This window comes from Adiantum capillus-veneris, chromosome 17, assembly GCF_014529385.1.
Source record: "Adiantum capillus-veneris isolate H3 chromosome 17, ASM1452938v2, whole genome shotgun sequence".
Classification (NCBI taxonomy): domain Eukaryota; kingdom Viridiplantae; phylum Streptophyta; class Polypodiopsida; order Polypodiales; family Pteridaceae; genus Adiantum; species Adiantum capillus-veneris.
In genome coordinates, this window is record NC_140947.1 from 53,655,451 (window position 1) to 53,667,954 (window position 12,504).

Here is a 12,504-nt window from a genome sequence, read left to right on the forward strand (position 1 = left end):
TCTATTACTTGTCGAAGATAGTCAATGTCCCGCTTTCATGATGATGGAGTTCAAAAACAATACGTTCTAAATGTTCTCCTCAGTATGCCTACATTTAATCCAAGTTAGTTTAATTGTGATGGGTTCCCTAGAGCGTGCACCCTCATCACTTTATTTCCTCTAAGAAAATTATTCTTCCTTATCCATATACAACCCATTTTCTTGTTTTCCCTACCTCGTCTATGCATCGCATACATTCATTCCTATTTTCTATACTATAATTATCCTCTTAATAAATGCTCTCACCTTTCAATGATTTCCTATGAAATTTCTTCTCTTTTGTGAATGAAAGTGACATCTTTTCCATCTCTCCTTGCATCAATGAATGGAATTCCTTTCACACATCCATTTAAAACCATGGAATAGAGTGTTAAAAAAAACATGATATAATAAAGGAAAATTACCAAGATAACCCTGTAATTTGTGGAAATCCTCAAGCACCCCTCAAATTTCAAAAGTTCCCAATATATCCCTCATAGTTGACCAAAAATTCCCAAATACCCTTCAATTTTTTCAAAATTCGCAAAATAGTGCTAATTAACCTTGCAAACATCTCTAAAAACAAAGTTAAGTGTTTTGCAGCTCTTCATAAAAAGATTAGTTATCCTCAATAGAAGATGATAGAACTAAGATTTTGAATTGTATTGAGATTGAGGCCTCTTCAATGAAACGATTCATCATTTTTTAACACAGATGCCTCTATTTGTAAACTCATTGGTAAATAATTTTGTCTAAGATGTTAAAAGATGGATCTCCGTTGTCATAAAGATTAGACTATCTGAAATCTAGGGAAAATCCATCCCAAAACGATGCAAGGGCATATTGGAAATCTTTGAAATATGAGAGGCATTTTGAGAATTTCCACAAATTTTAGGGGTATTTGGTAATTTTCCCTATTATAAACTATCTATCGGATGTTTTTTCATATACCTTGTCATCCAACCTTTGGGCGTATATTTCGTTAGTGTTTCTCACTTGTCCATACATTTTATTGTATCATACGCAAAATAACTTTTGGTTTCTTTTTTGCATATATAAATTGAAATCAATTTTCACTTTATTGCTCATTGTGCAATCTTGACCCGGCCAATGGCACAACTAGTGCATTTGCAAGCCTCTGCTAGCTATAGTGAGCAAGCAATCCCTATGCTTTGACCTAAGAAAGTCATTTGTTTTGGTCCTCAAACATAGCCAAGCCCCTTGGTGCGATTGATAATTCTCTTGACAATGCTCAAACTTTCACACCATATGTTTTCATATTTTCTTTGGAAAGCATGTAGCGACAAATATAACAATAAATGGGTAGTGTTTGTAGGTTGTGAAGGATATGTCCATGGGCAGAGTGCATGGACATAAAACAAAGTACTTCAATGACCTAGTACCTAAAGCTTTACTTAGCTTTGCATGATGTGGTGGTCATATTACTCGAAGAGATTTTGGCGATTCTACCTCCACTTTGGTTGAAGGTTTTGCGTGATATGTATCTCTTTGAAGAGATCACACAAAATCCTTGAACATACATTGATCACGCATCATTTTGTGAAGGTTTTTCAAGCCCTTGCAAGTAGCTTCCACCACAAGACTCCATATAAGCAAAGAATCACAAAAAATATGGCATCTAACATCATCTTGGTGCATGATGACAACATGATGAGGTGATGCAATAGTGTCCATTGATTGATGTTACTCACCCACAACATATGTATTATTTGAATGTTTTGTTTGCATGCCAAACAAAAAAGCAAAGTAGGAGCGATGCACATAGTTTTACAATCATCAAAGTATGTAATAACGATTTTGGATGGTTATTTTGGGGAGAATTTTTGCACATCCCATTTCTGAGTTAAGGCAAAAAAGCAAAAGAAATGCCATTTGTTATACTAGGCAATCAACGAACGCAAGATAGGCAAGTGGAAGGACGGAATATGGAGCTACATGTCAAAATGTGCTGCAATAGGGAGGAGGGCATAGGAGGTTGCTTTTCTTTATTGTGCATGTCTCACTTCATGGGCAGCACCGGTGTCGTGGAGGACTAGCTTAGCTTAGAGCATTGTGTTGCAAGGTAATGGTGAGGTGAGATCGATCTTGCTGGGCTTTTGACCCAGGCTTGCAAACCAAGTGGAATCTTGCAAGGTTCCAGCTATTGGAAGGGAAAAAGAGCCAATAAGCCAGTATAAATAAAGTACTTTGTTAGTAAGAAGTTTCAAGCGGAATACTCTTGAATATTTTATTGGCGTAGTAGTACGTATTGAGGCCAACATAGACTCCTAAACAAAGCTTATGTGTGATCTATCACGTCAACAATTTAGAGTCTCAAGGTTAAAGTGGAAGAGTAGTTTGATATATGATATTGTGACATGTTGTTGATGTGTGTATTTTTGTATGATTGTTAAATTTCTAAGACATTATACAGGCTTCTTTTAACGCATCCAATAGATAAGTGGAGCTTCATTTTAGTTTTGTGTAGAGCTGGTTTTCTTGACTTTTTTCCAAGTTTCCTTGGTACCTCTAGCTACTCTTGCTCCATCTTCACCTTCACAATAATCACCTACCTTCATGATCGGCACTAGTTTTGTGTTTTTCTTTGGCTTCTCTTACTCTTCGAGCTTGATTTATAGGCTCTTAAGAGAAACCTTTATGCCCATTTTGCTTAAGTATTTGTCTGCATCAACCTACATAGTTCGATTTAAAATATTTGCGTGTTGAACAAAAAATTATTCAAAGTACTCGTATATGGTCATCAAAGTTGCAAGCTTTATCATGAAAAATGTGTTGTGGTGGAGTGCCACAACTCCAAGTATAAGGTGGATAAAAGCTTCTCTCAAGGCGAGGTTGTCATATTGTTTGATTATAATTGTTCCAATAAACTTTAATAGCATTCTACATTAAGAAGAAGCTTATAGGCTATAGCTATCCGTCCTTGCAATTAGCAAATTTCCAAATTTTGCTCGATATTGTTGTAAGAGTTCTACTCAACACGGTCCAAAGTGCTCAGTCCGGCACAAAATCATGCAATATCTTAGAATCTAAAAGAACAATTTGTGTGTGTATGTACACGCGTGAAGAGACTATATACATTGTGTATGTATGTATATATACATACATGGAGAATTGTGTGGTAGTTACATATACAAATATTGTTATCTAATATGCATCTCGGAGGCGCTTTTAGTGTATGTTTCTCTTGAATGTTAAATACCCCAATCTAGATGATAAATAGCTTAAATTTAAAGACATAGCAATACAATAACACAAAGTTGTGGTCCTTCACCATGGAAAAATCGTCAATTTCAAAAGCTCTCTACTTAGCCAAGAGTCTGAGGATGGAATGGCATCGGTGACAAGCAACACGTGAACATCTTCACCTCTTCATTAAGGAAATGGGACTTGGACTATAGGTCAATCTCTTATGGTTAGGCCTATTATCTACTAACTTTCTTACCTTAACGCTTGATAAAAATGCCAACCAAAGGAGATCTCATGAATCCTTCAAGAACCGAAGTATGAGAATTTGGAGCGAAGAAAGGGGAATAAAGAATTTAAGGTCGGTGGCCATAGCATAAAGTTTGACAAGTTTTCGGGCCACACGGATACAAGGCTTTTGTCCTTTCATTAGCTATTCGACACCGCGCCGCTTTGTCAAGAGGAAACTTTACAAAGGACATACATTAGTCTCTTAGTAGCGACGAGATTTTTGCACATATCCAAAGCATTTTTGGGATGGATCGCTTAATGAACCATACTTCCTTTAAAGGAGACATGTAGCTAATCCATTTCACACTTGCTAACAAAAGTATTTGCTAATAAAATGGCGGTTCCCAATTAAATAAATCCACCTGAACAATTGGATGAGAGATGTGATCTTTTGACATCATTTCCATTCAAAATCATAGAATATCATGCAAGATGGAATTGGGAAAATTTGTATTTCCTTAAAACGGATCATACATTTTGAGTGTCTCCAAACCAGCTCCTCTACCTTACTTGAAAGCTTTCAAAGTGTATTAGTGAGTGGCTCTCTCTCATGCCAATGTTGGGAAAAGTGTGTCTTAGCTTACAAGTGTCCTTAGTAAGCGTCTTGCTTCAAGGGGAGTTGGCTAGTGCATGTTTCTTTCATTCTTTGGATGGCATCTACCTTTGTTGGAGGACAAGGTTTCCTACCATATGCGGCTTTAAGAGCGCCCGCTTTCGCTCAACCCCTGCGACATGCGGTGAAAGAATGTCTATTTTACAAGAGCATGATTGTAGTCGTGGTAATGATAGGTTTTCTTAACAAAATTTGACAACCACCTCGAAGCTATTGTAGCTAGCACTGCTCCCCCAGCAAGTGGTATGCTCCAGCTTCTCGCTTGGGGAGATGGCTTGAGAGCAGCCATTCCCAGCATTGTTGCTGCTCCCACAGACACCACTTGCAAGAACGACCCTGCTCCCTCGAAAACCTTCAGAGCAGCTGTGCAATGGCGGCATAATTTTACGTGCGTACAATACCTAAAATATCAACGTATCACCCATTTTAACACAATCATTTGGCAAAACTTTTCAAAACAAATAGATTCTTTGTACAACTACATTAAGACTTCCAGCACAAGCAAAATCTTAAAGTGTCTATAGCAATAGCTGACCCTTGCCACGGGAAAAAATAGGGGCTATTTAAATCCCAATGCCTATTTTTAAAGGGTCTCCAAGATCATTTGGCTATTTTACAAAAAATCATTTATCAAAATATTAGCCTGGAGACAAATTCCCCAAAAACATGCTGTAGAGTGCCAATTTGGTCAAAAAATTCAAAAGATTTGCCCCAAATCCTGCACTTACAGGTGAAGGACAAATTCTTGAGGTCTTCTTTTTTAACCTCTAGGGCATGTGAAGGACATGAATAGGAAATCTTCTAAAAACAAAGCCTTTTCTATAATCGCTCAGAATTAAAACTACATTTCGCCCACCAAAGCACCTATTAGACGCTCAAAGGAAAGGCAAATGTAAGCCCCTAACTTTCTGATAGAAACTCTTGGTGTCTCAAAATTGAAACACAAGGAGTATTTGTACAAGGATGCCTCCCCTCAAACAGAAAAAATTGAAGGGGTAAAAAAAATAACATAATCATTGCTTATCCTCAGCTTTCATGCATCTCCCTTTAAAAACCAGAACTTTTGCACTTAATTTGTATCCTGAAAGTAAACCAATCAAAGCTCCATTCACTCACAAAAAAAGGGGATCAACATGTTTGGAGCAGGATAGAAACAAGACAGGCTCCCTGCTTGTAAAAGCATACTACATACTACATACTCTAGTAGAACTAGTTATCAATATATGACCATGTATACTTCCCTCTCCCCCCAAACCCACCCACCCACACATCAAATACACTCATGCCGCATGCGTGCAAATGAGCAAAAATTAATACAAAGTTCTACATATCGAGTTTATGTCCTGGCCATGAGATGTAGAGGCCTTTTACAACCAAACACCCCCCCAGACCACGACCTGCGTCGTTTGGAGGTGCTGAGAGTAACCACTGCTCAGACTTCTTAATACTCCCTCCCCTCGTAAATAACCATCCAGGTCCGGGCCATGAGTAACAACAACAATACTCCCCCCGTAAAAAAACCACAAGGGTCCAAGCCATGAGTAAAAACAACACTTTTCAAACATTTAATACTCCCTCCGCAACTACACACAAGGGTCCGGGCCATGAGTATATGCAAGCATTCTCAAACATCATTTCTCACTACTCCACCCGCGAGTAAATCACCAAGCATTGAAACCAGTATTCAAACTAGAGTCGAACAATTCAAATCGGCACCAAGACAGGTTTAAAACAAGTACCATCCATTTCAAACAAATTCCAAACAGAATCATCAAACAAGTTTTCAAATAGATTCTCAGACAAAATTCAAACTTAAAAAGCAATCTCGACATCAATCGAGCTCAAAAGTCGACGAGACTTTCATCCACCTACACCAAAATTAGGGTTAGATTTCTTCTATAAGCTTGTAGCCGACCGCAGTATGGTCAATAAACTCTTGAATTGTCGAAATTGGCTTGGACAAACAATGTTTCTGAGGTGGTGATAGTAGTTCAAAGCTATAGCAATCACACTGGGTCTCCAAGGTTCGAGAAGAGACACCTATTGCGAGATGTCCAAAAATTTCAAGTTGTAATCTGCTAGGGTTTCCGTGGCAAGCATTTCAGGATACCCCACTTTGCCAAAATCTGCACTCTGAAGGAAGATGCCAAAAAGTATGTAACTTCGGGTAAAAAATTTCTTGAAAGCTTGCCAAGTCCTTGGCGTGTGCGGCTTGGTAGCTATAGACATCCACCACTGCATGGCACTACCTCAAAGAAAAACAGCAGCTTGAAAAAAACTTGATCCTTCTCTTGCAAGTGATCTTTATGGCTTATGCCATATAAGACAGGGCGATGAAGATGGGAGCGCACCCGATGCGCGATGGAGTAAGGGTGGGAGTGGCTAATAATTTCGGGGTCGGGACACGGAGCTCCTTTAATAAATTTCGTGGAAGCACGAACTTTCTCTATCTGCTCTTTGGTAGGACCGGTACGCTTTCAAAAAAGCACACGCATAATACCACTGTCATGCGAACGGGCACCACGTGCCCAAGGAAAAGAACAGACTGAACAATTTTCAAGCACTTCAAATAACAACTCAACTAAACGAGATAGACGATATACGAGACCGAGAGTGGTAGAGTTTCACCTCGAGAGAGCACTGGCCCCAAAACTTCGCGCCTCTTTCGGTATTTCTTTATCTTGCTTGAACTCCGTACAATGCCGATATTCCATCCTCCACACCTCTACGCGAGAGCGTGATAGAGAATGAGCCCTTGGCTCATATTTAAAGGCCCTTAGCCACGAAAAGCTTCAAACTCAAAAGCAACTAGTCCAAAAGCACTAGCACAAATTACGAAAACCCGAACAGGTGCCACGTCAACATATCAACGCGTTTTGCGGACGTCCTTACTACAGTCTGCTACGTCAACATGTCAGCACGTTTTGCAAGTGTCCGTACAACTGCCACATCATCAACAATTTACGCAAATCCTTTGTGTGTACGTTGGTCCCGCTTGGTTTTAATGTCTTTAGGTCACTTTGGCTCATCGAACGGGGTCCCATAAGTTGACAGGAAGTCCTCTTTAGAAATAGGCCACACGGCATGTCTTTATAAGTTTGTAAAACTTCTTCTTCTGCTGCTTCTTAGGGTTTAGGCCCCTCGGCCGAGATCCGCATGTCGCTTTGTTCTAGAGTAGCTTGACACGTCAGCAACAGTTTGTGACAGGGACTGCTCTCAAGCTCTAATGGAGAGCTCCATCGCATAGAGCATGCTCACAATAGGGGGGGTAGAAGCATTGCCAACCTCCCAAGAGGGAGAGATGTTGCACTTAAATAGACAGGAGCAAGTGGAGGGGACCCTAGGGGATGAGAGAGGGTGAGAGAGAGAGCTCGCATGGGTATGGCACACTTTACTTTAAAACCCTTCAACTTTTAAGTGTTAAAAGTTCACAAGTCACTTAAAAACAATGTGCAACTAACTCACAAATGTTAACATTAATTCTACCCATGAGAACATTAAAGGTTCCTGATGCAATGCCACACCAGCACTGCTATCACATTACTTCTTCACACTTATCGAGCCATTTGCCCGAGCACAAATAATTAAAATTAATTTAACTTGCTTATCCTAAGGCCTTATGAAAAATAATGAAGGCCTTAGGATCCCTATTCTAAGGACCCCGTCTCATTCATGTGCTCGCACTGACGCGCGTAATTTTTCTGAGCCTAAAATCTGAAGCTACTCTCTACCCCTTTTTGAAGGCCCCATTTCTCAATCATTAAGGCTTCAAGGTATTTTCTGCTAGGGTCTCCCTGAGGTGTTCTAGCCCACATTTAAGCACACGTGGCACCTCCCCTCCCATTGCCATTTTATGATAAATATAGATTAGTAAATAAATATCTATACATGCGTGTGTGCATATGTCTGTATATGTTTGTATTTCATGCACTAAAACAAAAATAAAGCAAAGGAGCACCTGTCCATGAGCAGCTCCCTATGAGGAGTTGGAGGGAGGCCATCATACCGACCATTCCAATCAGGTTGCCCTCCAGCATAAACTCTTAACCATTTCCTGAATGCAATCACAAAGGCATCTGACTTTGTTGGCACATAGCAAACTGTCTCCCACTTTCTGCTTCCCGCTTCCTCTAGTTTTCGCTCCTGAAATATTATACAGCTCTAACTAACTGTTACTCAATTCCAAATAGATAATAGGCACAAATTTCTGAATCGTGTCTTACGGCCACATGCAGGAGATAAAGATCAGAATCCAAGACAAGCATTTGCCGAATATGCAAGTACCATCGAGGCATCAGATCTTGCATCCATAAGGAAAAATTTCTCCTGAACGCCCATATAAACTTGCTTTGGCCAGGAGATACTGGGATGCAAATAAAGATCATCACCAGCTTCTTTGGAACTCCCTTCTTCTGGTGACAAAAGAAAAGGCAATAAATTTGAACCAGGAAAATGCGATCTTCTCTCAAATGAATGACTCTCTCTTAACAACAAGATGTATCAATAAGCTTACCGTTGGTTTACCAGGAATCTGTGCCTCCATGGTAAAGATGCAAGGGGCTGTAAAGACCGCAGGGCCTCGAGCAGCCATTCCAGTGAAACCCGAGTTTTTCAACTTGTCAACTTTGAGATTTATAGGCACCGCCATATTCCGGTTACCCTTTTGAGACAGAATCTATATTGACCCAAAAGAGAATATACTTTTCATAAGGTCGGACAAATCTGAGCTTACAAGCTGTAAGAAGAAACAGAGCACTCATTGCAGACAAAACACAATGAAGACACGAACATACTACTTTTCAAACAAGGTCAAAGGATGCACCATGGCCTGTCTAGTGATTAACATAAACATAAGACATGCGGGATCAACCAACTAAAAACGAGATGAATCGCAATAATAATAGCAATAATATCATATACTACTGTCACAAAGTCGGCTGAACAGAATAATGGTAAGGCCCTAGGCAGGCCAAGAAAGAAAATCAACAATAAGCACAAAACACCACCACCACCTTATACCACAAGAAGATTTAGAAATTTTCTCATGTAGGAAAACCAAGTCTTTCTCAGTGTTTTTCATACACTGCATAACATCATGAGCTTCTGCTCGAGAGGCACCGCATACCTAGCTAGGTTCGATTGGGGGCAGGGGACCACCGGGCCGGCGGTCCCCTGCCCCCAATCGTACCCAGCTAGGTATGCGGCGCCTCCCTCTCAGAAGCTCTGATGTTGAGGTAAGTCACAATGTGGGAAATATTGTGAGAATTTGTCCAAAACTTCTTGTGTACCTGAAGGCCATGATGTGCAAATTGCACATGTGCTGGATCCATTATGTTTTCTATCAACTGTTCATACCTGCCAGCCCAATTTTCCAACCAATCACTTGCTACTGAGAATGAAGCCCCAACCTTACACACACAGTCAAGCACTCGAAACACTAGGCACTCAAATTATTTTCGAATGGCGCTCAAATTATTTGCTAATAATAGAATAAAAGAAAGAAGCACCCATATGATGCAGAAGTTAGAACATTCATATTTCCTGATTATAGAGCTGTGCACTAATGCCACCAAAAGCATGCATTCCAAATTACATGATAGAAGAATCAAAGCACCAACCCACAATTCAAATTTCGTGAAGCAAGTTCATCTGTAAAAGTGAGATCAGCAAGAGCAGGGAGTGACGGAGGAGGGTTGGTGTCCATTATCCCCTGAAATTCTGGTCTTGTGTCAGGCCAAAACCACAGTATACCCTCTTGAGCAACGCTTGGATACACAGCTGCAGATGCCCGTTTCGACTTCCACACCTACACCACAAAGCAATTGTCAGAGGTCAAAACCATGTTTGCCTCAATACTGAGAATAAAGCTTGCAGAATGACACATTCCTCGCTTCCTCCATTGAACATTTAATAACTCCTACTAAGGACAAAAGAGAACTCCAGGCATGATAGTAGAGATGGGTGTTGACCCTTATGTGATAAGCTTAACAAAGGCGATCAATTCCCAGACTAACGAACTCAAATTAGTTTGTGCAACAGAAGGTGCTCTTGGTCTCATTCAAAATGGTGAATAGAACAAAAAAGACCTTGGAGACTTTACTGGCAGAACTTAGGAGTTTACAAATGACCAGCTGAGAGAGGGAACCGGTGCGAGGTGAAGCACATCCATGAAAACCAATACACCCTTACCGGGTTACCATCTTTTGATGCTTGTGGGATGCAGGTGCAGTCACCGCTACAAGGAGCAAAACACCAACCATGGTACGAGCACTGCAGTTCTCCTTTTTCATTGATTCGCCCCTCTGAAAGTGGTGCCAATCTATGAGGACACCTATCATCCCAAACTTGCCATGTCTTTCCATGTTTATCCCACCACACCACTAAGTCTCTTGCCAGAATTCTCACCGCCGTAGGTACCCTTTTGTCAAGGTCAGCCACAACTGCAACCGGATACCAATGTGCATTCCAGTCGAATTTCCTTGCCTCACTTAGCCCACCCTCCTCTTGTACCGAAGTAGCAATCCCCTCTCCTTCGAAGTCTTTTTCTGCCTCTGAAAGGTGCTCATTTACCAGAAGTTCTGCCGCATGCAAAACACGATGTGTGTAAGCCTCAAGCTAAACAACTGAGAAAAGATCTGACTTTCTGACTTCGCTTCTAGGATACTTCTGTATTTTATCTCTTATGCAACACTGGCATGGTAAGATAACATGCACCCAGCAACATAAACCATCTCATTCAAATGCAATACATTGATATGGCATGCATGATACTCAAATGGTTTAACCGCCAACGAAAGAATAACAGAAATAAAGCATGAAGATGTTGATTTGTAAACTGTCTGTGACCCGTTTCACCTGCGTGCATGCATGTGTGTGTTGCGCGCACGTAGTGTGTGTGTGTGTGTGTGTGTGTGTGTGTGTGTCTCCCAAATCATTCAGCCGAAAATTGCAACGAACGAGAGCACCTGGCGAAGTAGCAGTTGATGATTCCATGGTGAGATAGGGGACGACGGTGTTTAGCAGTAGTAATAATTACTGGGTGCACGATTTAGAAAAAAATGTCAAAAATTTAGAATCTTCAAGTGATGCGCTCCAGGTGCAAAATGAAAATGTGCTTTCGTGCTTTCCCGCCCACCAACGACTGCGGCAACCGACCCCCTCTCTCTGTCTCGCCGCCCACCAACTCTTTCCCCTCGGAGCTCTAGAAGGTTCTGGAGTGTTCTCTCCTCTTATGTACTCGGCCCTTGATGCGCTGTCTCAGCTGGCTGCGAGTAGGAATGCAGCAGGGGGCAAACTGCAGGCAGCTCATTCGTGTGTTGCAGCAGGGCGAGCTCGTATCGGCAAGCGCTCTCTCTCTCTCTCTCTCTCTCTCTCTCTCTCTCTCTCTCTCTCCGCAGGGCACGTCTCTTTACAGCTCAACAGAGGGACGAGGAAGCAAGGGGGCGTGTGGTTGAGGTGAGGGAGGTGGGAGGCAGGTACACCGGGGGGAGAGAAGGGGCAGCTGGCAGGGGGTTTGAGGCAGGTCGAGCGAGGGTGGATGCGCTGCAGAGGAGCAGGAGGTGCACTCAGAGAGAGAAGAGAGGGGAGGGGCGAGGTTGGCAAAAAGGAAGGCGCACAGTGCTGCTGTTGGTGGAGGCAGTGGCGGGGCAGAAGCGGTAGCAGGGCTATAACCGGTCAGTAGCTCGCTCTCAACTTTTTTGAGATCGGAGCCCAAATTTACAATTCCAGTTGTGCATTCCGGTGTAACAAAAATGGGTGTGAAAAACAAAACACCGCAACCCCAAAAGAAAGACATTGGTGCCACCAAAGTTTAAAGTCACCCTTTTTTTTCTTTTTGAGAAAAGTGTAAATTAGATTAACAAAAACAGAAAAGAGTACAATGATCCCTCTGATAGGGGGAGGGAAACCCCACCAAAGAATAGCTAAAGGAGGAGAGAATCTCTCATCCGAAATCTTATGGCAGAGTAGACTTGAGACATTTTGGACTTTCATACCTGTCATCTCAGGGATTTTTGTAGCTTGAGAGGGGGAAGGGGTGGGGTGGCTTGGGCATCCTTGATTTGATTACAAAGGGATACAGCCGTTATATACAATACAAACTTGAGACAGAATTGAGAGGAGGGGAGTTCAGAAGAATATACTGCAGCATTCCTTTGAAGCCAGATGTACCACAGAACAAGGCCTCTCCAAATATTCCACAAGGGAACATCCAAACCCTTAATATTTCCTAACAGCAGATCTTGCATTTCCACCTTTTAAAAACTAACTTTGAGACTGGCATTTTGAATGATGCTCAAGATCTTGGCATTGTGCCTGCAGTAAAAGACGAGATGTAGGACATCCTCAATATGGGTTTTACACCTGGAACATATACCATT

At 41.5% G+C, this 12,504-nt stretch overlaps 1 protein-coding gene across 4 annotated transcripts in view; it reads right to left on the reverse strand.

Annotated features, from left to right (window-relative positions):
- The window catches only part of LOC147437265 (protochlorophyllide-dependent translocon component 52, chloroplastic-like), a 35,618-nt gene extending 23,803 nt beyond the window's left edge, over positions 1 to 11,815 (reverse strand). The window contains exons 1-8 of one of the 4 annotated variants that reach the window (XM_086486845.1): positions 11,092 to 11,815; positions 10,316 to 10,704; positions 9,745 to 9,932; positions 9,415 to 9,481; positions 8,640 to 8,786; positions 8,350 to 8,538; positions 8,085 to 8,269; positions 3,942 to 4,527 (exon numbers count right to left, since the gene is read on the reverse strand). In XM_086486845.1, coding sequence (XP_086342971.1) covers positions 4,263 to 4,527; positions 8,085 to 8,269; positions 8,350 to 8,538; positions 8,640 to 8,786; positions 9,415 to 9,481; positions 9,745 to 9,932; positions 10,316 to 10,704; positions 11,092 to 11,119 — 1,458 coding nt within the window. In that variant the 5' untranslated portion in view covers positions 11,120 to 11,815 and the 3' untranslated portion in view covers positions 3,942 to 4,262. Of the gene's footprint in view, positions 1 to 3,941; positions 4,528 to 8,084; positions 8,270 to 8,349; positions 8,539 to 8,639; positions 8,802 to 9,414; positions 9,482 to 9,744; positions 9,933 to 10,315; positions 10,705 to 11,091 lie in introns of those variants that run through there. The other 3 variants (XM_086486844.1, XR_015184836.1, XM_086486846.1) reach the window with 3 other exon arrangements.
- Between the last annotated feature and the right edge of the window lie 689 nt (positions 11,816 to 12,504).